This window comes from Cupressus sempervirens, chromosome 2 (genome assembly GCF_028749045.1).
Source record: "Cupressus sempervirens isolate cs-2001-9-10 chromosome 2, ASM2874904v1, whole genome shotgun sequence".
NCBI classification, from domain to species: Eukaryota; Viridiplantae; Streptophyta; class Pinopsida; order Cupressales; family Cupressaceae; genus Cupressus; species Cupressus sempervirens.
Window position 1 is genome coordinate 514088152 of NC_143119.1, and position 13379 is coordinate 514101530.

The 13379-nt window shown below is 35.3% G+C and overlaps 1 protein-coding gene across 2 annotated transcripts in view; it reads right to left on the bottom strand.

The window, feature by feature from the left end:
* LON2 (lon protease 2) overlaps nucleotides 1-13379 on the bottom strand; it is an 83301-nt gene that overhangs the window by 30170 nt on the left and 39752 nt on the right. For both annotated transcript variants that reach the window (XM_089814408.1, XM_089814407.1), the window contains 2 exons: nucleotides 1406-1585; nucleotides 982-1065 (listed from right to left, as the gene is read on the bottom strand). In XM_089814408.1, coding sequence (XP_089670534.1) covers nucleotides 982-1065; nucleotides 1406-1585 — 264 coding nt within the window. The remainder of the gene's footprint in view (nucleotides 1-981; nucleotides 1066-1405; nucleotides 1586-13379) is intronic.

Consider the following 13379-nt stretch of genomic DNA (forward strand, 5'->3'; position numbering starts at 1 on the left):
GGCTTCTTGTACACACTTGAGAGTATCAGGACACTATGCGGCATAGATGTATCACTGGAATCCTTTGTTCTTTTCTGAAAACATAACAGTCTCACAATTGACCCTTACGGATTTTGCATGAGTCGTTTTGTGCTCTTTACAGTCTAAGGGATGTTAAAGGTCAACATCATTGTCAAATTTTGGGTTTACAAATATGATAATTTGGCTTAAAAAGGACCACAACTGACAGATAGAAGCCTAAATAGAATTCATATTAGGCTAAAGGAGGAAACATATCATATGATAGCCCTGACAATCAAAATATCTATCATCATCACCCATATATTTTGATACATTCATGATTTTCTAGCCTTTTTGTGCTACTCCGATGATCAAAATTTGGTTACAGACTTACTGTTTATTCATGCCGATAAATTTTCAACTAAAAAAGTTCACAGTTTGTGTCAGTTGAGAAAAACAAATTCATATTAAATTCTAAATTGCAATGACTGAACACTTCAAATACTTTACACAATATACATAGATGTACATTTAATGGTACCAAATATGCCATCTCAAATATCTCACAAGCAAACATCTTATATCACAGTGTTCAAGAGTGAAGACATGCCCTTGGCAAAATCACAACAGATGGGATTGAAGACATATCCTTGCTACTTAGCAAAGTCCACATGCCTTGGCTTGCTACATCACCATATGGGATTTACAGCCTATAAATTAACATACAATGAAAACTCTAATCTGAGTTTCCCAGCAGAGAAGTACAGATAGATCTTTTGTCAAGTTAACAAGCTTTAGCTGCCTGTATTGTTAAGTAGAATTTACGACTCACAGTGTTGATTAGGTACTTGCACTGTGTGAATTATAAATGAATATTCCAATAAATAATCATAAGTGTTAAAAACTAAAAACTCAATGAACAAAAAATAACCATACAAGATAACTGGATGGTAAAGTTGTCCTTAAAAGTTAAATACATACCTGTTGCCGAAGAAGAAACTCCTTTTGTGACTTTGACAGTTGCCCCTCAACCTTTTGAGATATCTTCTCTGCTACACGTATGGTCTTATCCAAACCAAACAAATAACGTTGAGAACTCAGTAAATGACATATAAACCATCAACAGAGGAAATGCACACATCACTTAAACAATATTTTTTACAAACCACTTCACAAAGCGGACACATTTTTTCAAGAAAATTTGACAGTGGATAAGCTGCTTTAGTATCACTATACATTCAACATTCAAAATTCCATGTTCATACACCACTGTAATGAATCAGAACTTAACAACAAATATTCCCTGCAGTATGAGGACAATTTATATCCAGACCACAATCAAGCCACTAATCTACTTTAATAGCGCACCATTATGTAAATATAGACTAAACAGAAAATGTCTAACCTGTAAATGCCTGTTGACTAGCTCTATGGATTTTGTCAGACGTACTTTTAGATCAACCGCATCCAACATTGCTATCTGCTCATCAAAGCTCACCTCAAAACTAGCCACAAAAATATCTGCCAGTTTGTGTACAGGTACAGTCTCAAGTAGAACTTTAATACGACCAACAGTTTTCTGCTTCTGAAACTCTCAAATAAAAAAGAATTAGCATATCAAAATTATAGTCGCAGGAAGCAGTAAAAACCATCAAAAGCAAGTAAGAACTTGATTGCATGATTAACATATTTTCTAATAAAACTTGTCCAAAGGGTTGAGATCAAGTGATTAAAACATTGGGCTCTTGCTGTGGAGAGTCAAGATAAAATTCCCGAAGTAACATTTGAGGTGGAATATTAAGTAGTGTTTCTTGGTCACCCACTGTTTGGCTCCTAGTAGTTCAGAGTTGGTGTTCTTACAAAGTTATGTATATGTATCAGTTGTGTCAATTGGCTCAAACACTTTTATATTTGTAGGCTTAGGGCTATCAAAAATATTTTTTAAAATAAAGAAATAACTAACCATTTTATGTTTACCAAATCCCTAAATAGAGTAAATAAGCATTCCAAAATCATTAGAATATTTTAGCATCTCCATTGGCTCAAAAACTTGAGTCGTATTTGTATACTACCAGAAATATTTTGCTGTAGACTTTACTCCTCCCATTGGGGTTCTTAGTTCCAGTGGAAAGGTTGTAAGTGGGTGGGAGCTAGTCGAGAGGGAAACGGGAATTGCCCCAACTGTTTACCAAAACACAGGTCTCTGAAATAAATAAATTACTAACCATTCTATGCATACCAAAACCCTAAATATGGGAAATTACTAATTAGCATTCCAAAATCTTTTGCTATTTTGAGCTAGCTTTGTAGCTTTTTCTGTTAATGGTCACTAGGTGTTTTATTTATATTTTATTTCGCACCTTCTATTTTTTAAAGACTTTAGCTTCAATTTGAAGCTCTTGTAAATTGCTATATGCACCTGTTGATTTCGTTAATTCAATCAAGCAATTTTGAGTTTCAACAATCAGATTCATACACTTGAACACTAACTTATAATTTTAATTAATTATTCTAAGCTTTTTGTTTAGAGGCTTAACTTATAAGGTAGCCATTTGTAAAGTTCTCTTATCCAACTGTTGGCTTTTGAGATTGGTTTTGTGGAATTGTATCAACTATTATCTATGTTTCTGCTCTGCACAATCTAATTGTCCTTTTGTGGTTGTCAAGCATGGGATCATGTACTCAGCTCATTTGTCCCTTGCTTATTTGTATTTTGACTCTACTATTAAGGTGGAATGTGCTTTCCCAAATTAAGAAACAAAAAATCTCATATATAAAAATATTAAAAACATATGGAGCGTAGGTTGCTTTAGTAGAAGAACCATGAGATGACATTCTTACATCATGTCCAAACTTGGGATGCTGTTTAAGATTTTGTTTTGGGATCTTCTTTCCTTGCAACATTGACTTGCCAACATTTACAATGAGCATTGCTGGTATCTGCTGTATTATAGATCTTTGGCTCACTCAACTATTGCTCCAAGGTGCAGGATATTAACAGAAATATCCTAAATTCAGTATACCATATTTAATGTTAGCTCTTACATATACATGCAAGTGTTATGAAAAGTTTGACTGATTTAAGTTTGTTTTATTTCTGTTTATTTTTTTATTCCTGAGTGCAGAAGCAGTTGGATTTCCTCTTCATAATAAAATTCTGGAAGGCTCCAATTTTAGTTAGCACAATAGTTACATTTTTGTGCACTAAAAATCAGCAGTTAAATTTAACAAACATGGATGCCCACTTTTGTAACACAGAGAATATTCAAACAACAAGTAATATTCAATATTATTCTGAATCCATTTATTTTGGTACTTTCAGATGATCTTTTTGCAGATTAATGTACTCAGAAGACAGCAGTTTTGATTGGCATTTCAATTTGCTAATTAGATATTTTCTATGTGCTTCAGTACTTAAAGGAGAAATTCATTATGGGTTGAAGTGTGTTAGAGATAGAGTTGATATTGTAAGATTTTGTAGATTCAGACAAGGCAGGTGATGCTAGCATTTGGAAGAGCACTTCAAATTTGTATTTCAATGTAGAGTGATGTCTTTGTCCGGAGTTGAGCTGAAGTACATGACAAATTCTTCTGCTAGCTGTGAAGCTATTTGGCTTTACAAGTTAATAGAAAACTTACTAATCAGATGTTGACGCATACAAAGTTTACTAGGACGATCAAAGTTGTGTCAGCCTCTCTAGTATCCAACATTTCATGTTCGCTCCCAGCATATCAATATTTGTTATCATTTTCTCATAGACAAAGTTCAAAAAGTGATAGTAGCCTTTTAGTATGTATCTTCAGAGAAGTAGGTTGTGAACATTTGAAGAATGGCCCTGTCAGAAAGAAAACTTGTGTTTTGCAATACAAAGATAGAAGCTAGGGTTGATGATGAAACTTTCCTTATGAAGAGGCAGTGTTAGATGTCTGGGTCACTCAGTTGTTCTTAGTGCACAATATTAGCAAGTACATCCTGAAATTAGGGTACTTTATTTAGTTTTCGTAAATTTAGTATACTATATTTAGTGCTACCTTTTCTAAACTTAAGCTCACATGTGTAATCAACATTTTGACATTTTAAGTTTCTTTTATTTCTATTTTTCTGTTTTTATTTTAGGAGCAGGAATAGTTATCCCTGAATATTGACAGGTTCTAACCAATGCAGTCACCTTTGTAAAACAGGAAAGTACAGAGTCCAATAGCACAAAGAAAAAATAATATTGTTCTGATTTATGCTACTCATTAGGTTTTGTACTTTCAGCTGATCTATTTTGCAGGTTAACATACTCAAAAATGGCAGTTTTGATTTGAACGTTTCAGTTTATTTACTAGATCATTTTCTGAGTGCAGCATCTGCTTGCCATGATGTAAATTTTACTGCTGTTCAGATCATTATTGAAATTTTGTTCAAGGATCTTCTTTTATAATACTGAATTATGAATGCAGACCAAAGGCATTGCTGGTATTTTCTGTTGACTTAGGAAATATTATGAACTTGAGTACTCATATGGGAAACTTGTATGATGTCCCCAATCAGGAGGGACAGGTTTTCTTGCTTGCTATATTTATTTTATGACATTAAATAAAGTACTATATAAACAAATATTATTATTAATAAAAATTATTATTAAATAGAACACGATGTGTGAAACGAGTAGCCACATGCAGTGCGGTAATGGCGGGGAGGAGCTGTGTCATCAGCAAAATGCCTCCCCTGGTGATCATGGCATGGAGGCAGCGATTGAAGACAGCATGCTGCAGAAGAGGGAGAAATTTGTGAATTGGAAGGGCTCAGAACACTATAATCGATCCAGGACACAAAAACCTAGGGTTTTTTGGATGAAAAACGTCCATCCATTTTGCCTACTGCTCCTGCTCTTCCATTTCCTTTGGCCATGCAACCCTTTTTCTTTGACGGTTGCGGAAACTATACCAGTCCTCATAATACATGCAGCATTGTTTGTAGAACTCAAGTCTCTGGTATTCCCAAACCCTTGGATCTGTCTTTATTGGGTTCATTTGTGCCTGTCATTTCCTCACTCCCAACTGACTCTTTGGTCTACACAATGGGTGACTTCATGGTGCAAATGGCTAATGCTCCACTGAGTTTCACATCTCTGATTCATGCATTGATAGGGCTTTGGCTGAGACTGGTGTCGCTCTCTTCTTATCCAATGCATATGCAAACATCCTTCTGTTGTGAATCTTACTAACTGGATAAAGGTCAACTGGAGCAACCTGGCTTTTCCTAACATTGAAATTCTTCACTTTGGGTTTTTCTTTCTCTGTTTAAACTGTGGAGGACTGCAATTTCATGAGGCAGAATGGTCCCTTGTCTTTGGATCAGGCTGGTGTTTTCATTTCACCTTGAACTCCATTCTTTGATTCTGCTGCTGCCCAGTTCACATCCATCTGTCTGGATCAGACTATATAATCTTCCATTGATCACATGGACTTCAGGCCTCATCAAGGATATGATTGAGCAGATTGGATCCTTTGTGAAATTTGATTCTTCTTCCATGGCTCCCAGAAATAGTTACACCAGGGTTTATGCTATTATTGACATCTCTAAGCCAGTTCTACATACAATGTTGATCCACTCTGCTCAAGACACTTGGACACAATATCTCAACCTATGAAGGCCTCCCGCTCAGATGCTTCCATTGCAATAACATAAGCCACAGGATTGTCGGTTGCTTTTCTCCAATATCAGGCACCACAAGGATTTTTAGAGTTGAGAAATGGGTCAAGAAATCTGGCAATCCGGAAGCTAAGTTTTTATGGCATAACCATCGAAATGTCTTTGTTGCTTAGAAGGATCTTGAGCTTTCTCCCAAATACCCTGCTGATATAAACCATTCCTTCTGAGCTGCCCTCTGCTCCCTAAGATGTTTCTCTTGTGATATCCCCTTCTGTGCAACATACAATTCTCTTGAACAACTTCTGATTACTGAGGTGGATGGAAATGATTCTGGTGGCTCTTACCTGTTCATGGATGACTCAGAGGCAGATTGTCATGAATTGTTTCAGTAGATGATGTGATTATCCCTGTTAAAATTGCACTATCTTCCAAATGACAAGTGGCATCTCCAAACCAAACATCTCTTCAAAAAAGAAGAAAAGGAACAAATCCGAAGTTGAGAAGCTCTGGTCTAGATGAAGAGATGCAATGGGATGATGGAACTCAACAGATAATGGAAGCACTACTCACTAGGAGCATGAGGAAAGAAAAAGCCAAAAAAACTAGATGCATAGTTGTTTTTGGACAGTCAACTTCTTAGTTTTTCTATTGGCAGATACTTCCTATCACCTAGCGCCTTCATTGAAATTTTTGAACTCTCTCTGGATTTTGTAGTCAATTTCTTGTCTTTGTGCTCCCATTTGTGGGTCTGTAGTGTATTCATTAATTTTGTTTTATTAAGTGTGGGCCTTAACTTTTAGACAAGCACTTGGTAAAATATTGGATGATTTCTTTTCTAAGAACAAAACATTCTTATAGAGATTACAAAAGAGATATTTATAAAAGAAACATACAAAAAATAGAAAGAATCTATTAGACGAGATATTTACAATATCTAGAAGTAACCATTAAATATAGAAATAATCTAACTTAGGAGATATTGTTTTAATACCCTCCCTTAACAGTCAACTTATCAATGACGCCAAGCTGCCCCCTAAATTTGACAAACTTCTCTGGAAGTAGGGACTGGTGAAAATGTCAGCAATCTGATCAGCTGTAGGAACGAACTGCAAATCCATGGATCTATATTCAACCAGCTGGTTGATAAAATGACAATGAATGTGCTCATGGAAGACTGGATTTTTGGCAAGTTTAAGGACCCCTTGATTGTCGCAAGTGATAGCACTTGTGCCCGAACAAAAGACATACCCAGTAATAGCACTTGCCCCCAAACTAAAGACATACCCAGAAGATGACTTTTTGTCATCAACAAAGCCTCCCCAATTCGCGACTGTATAACTGATGAGTTGGGGATTTTTGGTACATCCATAGAGGATACCAAAATCAAGAGGGCCCTTGACACTTCAATGCAGCCCAATGATCTGAAGTAGGAGCTGTCATAAAGCAAGATATGTAACTTGAATCAATGCTAAGATCAAATCTAATGGTGGTGAGATAGATCAGACTGCCCATTAGTTGTCTGAATGTGGATTCATTCTCAACAAGAGAACCAGATTTGGCTAACAATTGTAGAACAAAATCCATAGGTGCAGATGTAGGTTTGCAATCTTACATTCTGAATTTGTCTAGCAAAGTCAGTGCATACTTGGACTGAGAGATGAAGATACCATGTGACTGTTGACAAAACTCGACACCTCAGCAGTAATGTAGAAGTCCAAGGTTGGTAATGTCAAAAGATCAACATAGATTTGGTCATATCAAAAGACTTATGTCAAAAGGATTCCTTTGGAAACCCTAATCTATGATATACTTATCATTTTTTATGTACCATGCCTGAGGAGCTTGCTTTAGGCCATAGAGAGCTTTCACCAGTTTGAGTATGTCGTGTTCTTTAGCAACAACCTTGAATCCAAAAGGTTCTGTACGTACAACTCTTCCAGTATCACCATTGAGGAAGGCAGTTTTGATATCAGTTTGATGGACCTTTTAGTCACACTGAACTACCATGGCGACAACTAATCTGATGGTGCTCATCTTAGCTATAAAGTCAAAGGCCTCCTCATAATCAATCTCTTCATGTTGAGAGAAGCCTTTGGCAACAAGACGAATCTTCTACTTATCTTAAGTACCATCAGCCTTGTATTTGATTTTGTACATCCATTTACATCTTATGGGTTTCTTTCCTGGAGGAAGATTTCACAGAACCCAAGTGTTATTTTCAATAGGCTATGATACTCAATGTTCATAGCTTCTTCCCTCTTAGGTCTCCATTTTTCTCCCTGTATATGTTTGAGGTTCATACACATCGAGAATGTTGACCATAAGAGCAAAATTTATAGAGTTAAAAGGTTTGCTCTTCTTCGGAGCAGTTCTACCCTCGATGAGCTCATCATCATGAAGATCGTCAATCGTCTTATCCCACCATTTAAGCCAGAGAGTAGAAGTGTCAACATTAGAAGCAAGAGGTGCAATGTGATCATCATCAAACAAAAGGGCAGATGGGTCGCAAGAAAAATGAAGCGGTGTAGTTGCATGTCTGGGTGAGCCTGTAGAAGAAATTGGAGGAGAGGCGGGAATAGGAGCAGCTAGAGCCTTCTCAGTTGAAGTCGTCCCATCGTATGGACTTGATGGAAGATGGATATCCAAGTCTTGAGCTTGCACAGACTGATCCACTAAATTCATAACAAGAGGAAAGAGCTAAAATGGTTGTTAAATTTATAACAGTGATATTCATACTGGTCTAAGAGTGCAAACCACACTTTAATCTTCTCCCCTGGTATACCATTCAAAAGCATTATATATTTTACTTTGTCAAATAGGAATGGGCGGCGATCCTTGACAATAACATTGTTTTGCACCAACTATAACTAAAAGTTATGTTAGTTAATATATCTGTTATCTCCTTCTTAGGTGCCGATTTCTATAAGTATGGGCTGACCTAGAGAGGGTCATGTCCCTTTAAGGGACATGTCACTTGGTCATGGTATAATAGGTGGGTGTTATTGTAGTTTAAGAACACACAATACATTGAAGTCTGCTCCTTAAAACAATACCGCCCTATACGAGTTATTGCAAAGACAAACAAGTTTCAGAATAGCATTAAATATTATGAAAATTACCTTCTACATAATAGAAGAGGAAGAAGATCAGAACAGCAACAAAGACTAAAGGTATTATCTCAGATCTGAACCTATAGAATTTGTAGAAACTTTACATGGTATCAGAGCTCTAGTAGTCAAACCTAGGCTCTGCAAATTAAATAATCAAACTTGATATATATCTAGCATCATTCTCCTATCTTCAATGGCATACACAATTAGACCCGAGGACAGGTTTGATGGGAAAGAACACTTTGATGTTTGGAAATTCAAAATCATGATCATTCTTGAAGAAAATGATGTAAAACAATTTGTTGATTCAGCATCCAAAAAACCTATTGTTGAACCTCATAAATCTATCTAGAGTAAAGGAAATAGGAAAGCCATTCAGATCATATTAGATGGAGTGAAAAATGAAAGAAAACATCAAACAACATTTAATATGATGAATGCATTACTAAATGCATATGAGGTTAACAATGCAACTAGAGTTCTCGCACTAAAAAGGCAACTAAATCACATACAAATAAAAAAGGGAGAATCAATGAATTCTTACTCCCTAAGGGTTGCCAGCCTAAGAGATGAACTTTCAAGTATAGGAACCATCATTAATGATACAGAACTAACACTAATGGCTATAGATGGATTACCTAATTCATGGGAAACATTCGCACAAGGAGTAAGTGCGAGAGATAATCTTCTTGACTTCAATAGACTTAAGGGAAACTGTCTTTAGGAAGAATCCAGAAACTTAAGAAAGGAGAAAAACTAAAAATGGAAGATGAAGAACTTCATGTTCTTAATACAAATTCCTATAAAGGAAAAAAGAAGCATTTCAAGAAGAAAAGGGGTAATCAAAAGAATGATAAACCTAAGAAAGATCTATCGAAAATAAAATGTTTCAGATGTGAAAAATTTGGACACTACAAATCAAATTGCCCTGAGATTCTAAACAACAAGTGAATTGTACAAACATCACAAGGGAATAAGATAACTATGATCCTGAGAATCGCATACTGAATTCGGCACTATCAAATGAAATCTCAAGTGAAGTATAGGTAATTGATAGTGGATCTTCTCGACATATTACATGATACAAAGAAGCACTAGACTCTATGTCAAAAAAGGTTAATGGCGAAGTCACCATCGGTGATAATTCAGCACATTTCATCAAAGGAATTGGAAATTGCACCTTGATACTAAAGTCAGGTAGTTCTATACTTCTCAAAGGAGTACTCTATGTACCAAGAATAAAAAGAAATCTAATCTTGATTACAGCACTTGAAGATGATGGACATAATGTTGCATTCATGAATAGTAAAGTCATAACTTGGGCTAAGAACTCCTCAATTAAGAAACCAAAATTGATTGCTCAAAGAAAAGGGTATTTGTATGAATTAAATTCAAAACCTAGTCGACCTATTCAAGCCTTAATTCATGAAGCTACGGACATAAATGAAATATGGCACAGAAGATTAGGACATCTAAATTTCAAAACTTTATCAACCATGGAGAAGATGGTTGTTGGTTTACCTAAACTGAATAAAGATACCTCAAGCATTTGCAAAGGATGCGCTCTAGGTAAGAACACCAAAATTCCATTTCATTACAGCACTAGAAAAACTAACATTGTTTTGGAATTAATCCACTCAGATTTATGTGAACCTATGTCTGTCCCTTCTCTTGGAGGGTTCTGGTACTATATTTTGTTCATAGATGATTTCTCTAGGAAAACTTGGATTTACTTCTTAAAATGCAAAGAATCAGAAGAAATTCTCAAGAGATTTAAAGAATTTAAAACCTTAACTGAAAACTTATCAAGACATAAAATTAAAACTCTTAGAACTGATAATGGAGGGGAATACACCTCAGATTTGTTTAAAAGGTTTTGTTAAGAAACAAGAATTAAGAGGGAGTATACCGTTCCTTATAACCTAGAACTATGATATTTGATCAAAATCTAGAATATTATCTTTGGGCAGAAGCCTCTTGTACTGTTGTCTATATTCAAAACAAAAGCCCTCACTCTTACCTTAGAGATAAAACTCCTGAAGAAGTCTTTACTAAGGTTAAACCCAATATAAATCATCTTAAGATTTTTGGGTGCCCTATATATATCCATGTTCCAAAAGAAAAAAGAACTAAGTTAGAACCCTCTGGGAGGAAAGGTATTTTTGTAAGGTATAGTGAAACATCTAAAGCATGTAGTATTTTCACCTAGACGGAAAAATATTGAACTTAGTAGGGATGTAATTTTTGAAGAAGATTTAGCATTCAAAAGAGCCCTAAGTTCTGAAGAACCCTCTCCTTTACCTAGTCCTGAAAGAAATATTGGATCTAAGTCTTAGAGGGAGAACATAGAAGAAATTGAAGATGAAATTCAAAACCTTAAACCTAAAAATTCTAAGAAAAGACCACTTTGGACCATTAAAACAGTAGAGGAAGCACAAGACTTTGTTGCACCTTCTGGAACAGTCAAAGAAAGAAAAAGACCCAAAAGATTTTCTAGTTATATAGCAAACATGAATGATTTGTCTAAATTAGAACCAACCAATATTTCAAATGCTATTAAACATACAGCTTGGAAAGAAGCTATAACAAAAGAATACCGATCTATTATGAAGAATGATGTTTGGAAAATTGTTCCAAGACCTGAAAGAAAATCTGTTGTTTCTTCCAAGTGGATATTTAAAATAAAGCATGCCGCAGACAATAGCATTGAAAAATATAAAGCCAAATTTGTAGCCTGGGGATTCTCTCAAAAAGAAGGGATTGATTATGAAGAAACCTTTGCTTATGTTGCCAGATACACCTCTATAAGAGCAGTCCTAGCTATCGCAACATCGAAGGGATGGAAAGTACATCAAATGGATGTAAAAACAGTATTCGTGAATGGAAAGATTATAGAAGAGGTATATTTGGAGCAACCTAAAGGATTTGAAACTCATGATCCTAACAATTTTGTTTGCAGGCTCAAGAAAGCTCTCTATGGGCTTAAATAGGATCCAAGGGCTTGGTATGAAAGAATTGATAAGTATCTCACCGGCTTAGGATTCTCCAAAAATGAAGCCGATTCAAATCTATGTTATAAAAGGGATAAAGATGATATGGTAATTATGATACTGTATGTTGATGATTTACTAATAACAAGTGATGATCATCTCATAGATCAATGCAAGAAAGATCTAATTAGAGAATTCGAGATGAAAGACTTGGGACTCCTTCATTACTTCCTAGGACTAGAAGTACGGCAGAATTCTAATAGCATTATACTTAATCAAGGGAAGTATACATTAGATATTTTGAAGAGATTTGGAATGTGGAATTGCAAGTCTATGTCTTCTCCAATGGAGACTAATCTACATAAACTTAAAGAAGTAGCAGCAGAATCACCTTTCATACATTCTACTCTCTACAAACATATGATTAAGTCCCTTATGTACTTAGTAAATACAAAACCTGATATTTGCTATGTTGTTAATGCGTTAAGTCAGTTTATGTGTGACCCAAAGGAGATTCAGCTAGTTGCAATCAAACACATTATGAGATACAAGGCACTCTTGATCTTGGGCTCAAATATGAGAAAGTTGACTTAGATTTACATGGATTCACTGACTCAGATTGGGATGGAAGTGTTAAAGACAGAAAAAGTACTTCAGGGTGTTGTTTCAGTTTAGGATCAACAATGATATCTTGGATATGCAGAAAACAGTCTCTGGTAGCACAAAGTTCCACGGAAGCCAAATACATTGTAACAGCGATAGCCTCTTGGGAAGTAGTTTGGCTTAGAAAGTTACTTGTGGGATTATTTGGTCAAGTCATAAATCCTACGATTATTCATTGTGATTATCAAAGTTCCATCAAGCTTTCAGTGAATCCAATTTTTCATGACAGGTCCAAGCATATTGAAATTCCTTACCATTATGTAAGAGATATGGTAGACAGAAATACTGTAAAATTAAAATACATTTGCACTGCAGATCAAACAGCAGATATTCTCGCCAAACCTCTCTCTAGAGTGAAGATAGATCACTTCAGGAAAAGACTTGGTATGGTTAAATTGTAATTCATTTGTATTCTTTAAATTATTAATAAAATAATTTTATTGTCAGGCTATTGATTGTTATGGGCCCATTTGTATTCATTATTTTAGAGGTGACGATCTCTAAGGTAATGAATACTTGTATAAAAGACATTATGAGAGATGACGATCTCTCAAATAATGTGTTGTAATATAACTATTGTTAGATCTAGGTGAGTTCAAGATCATTTGTGACATAGACATTTCTATGCCTATGATTCACACAACTTGGATAAAGGAAGAATTTATTCTTCTGACTTTATCCTGTGTTCTGGTAGATCTTAACTCAAGATCAAGTTGTGATATAGGATTGTCAGTTCCTATGAGTCACAACCTGGATAAATAAAGAATTTAATCATTCTTCAGGTTTTATCCTGTGTGTATTGCATTACATGCACATCACTAGTATAAGTGATAAGTCATATCACAAGATGGTTATATGACTCAGTATCTTGTGTTCCATGATACCATTTGCTCAAAATATTTAGATAGATATAGAGTATCAATCTATGCTTATTCATCGTAATTGATGATGCTAGATATGTTATCTCTCAGTATG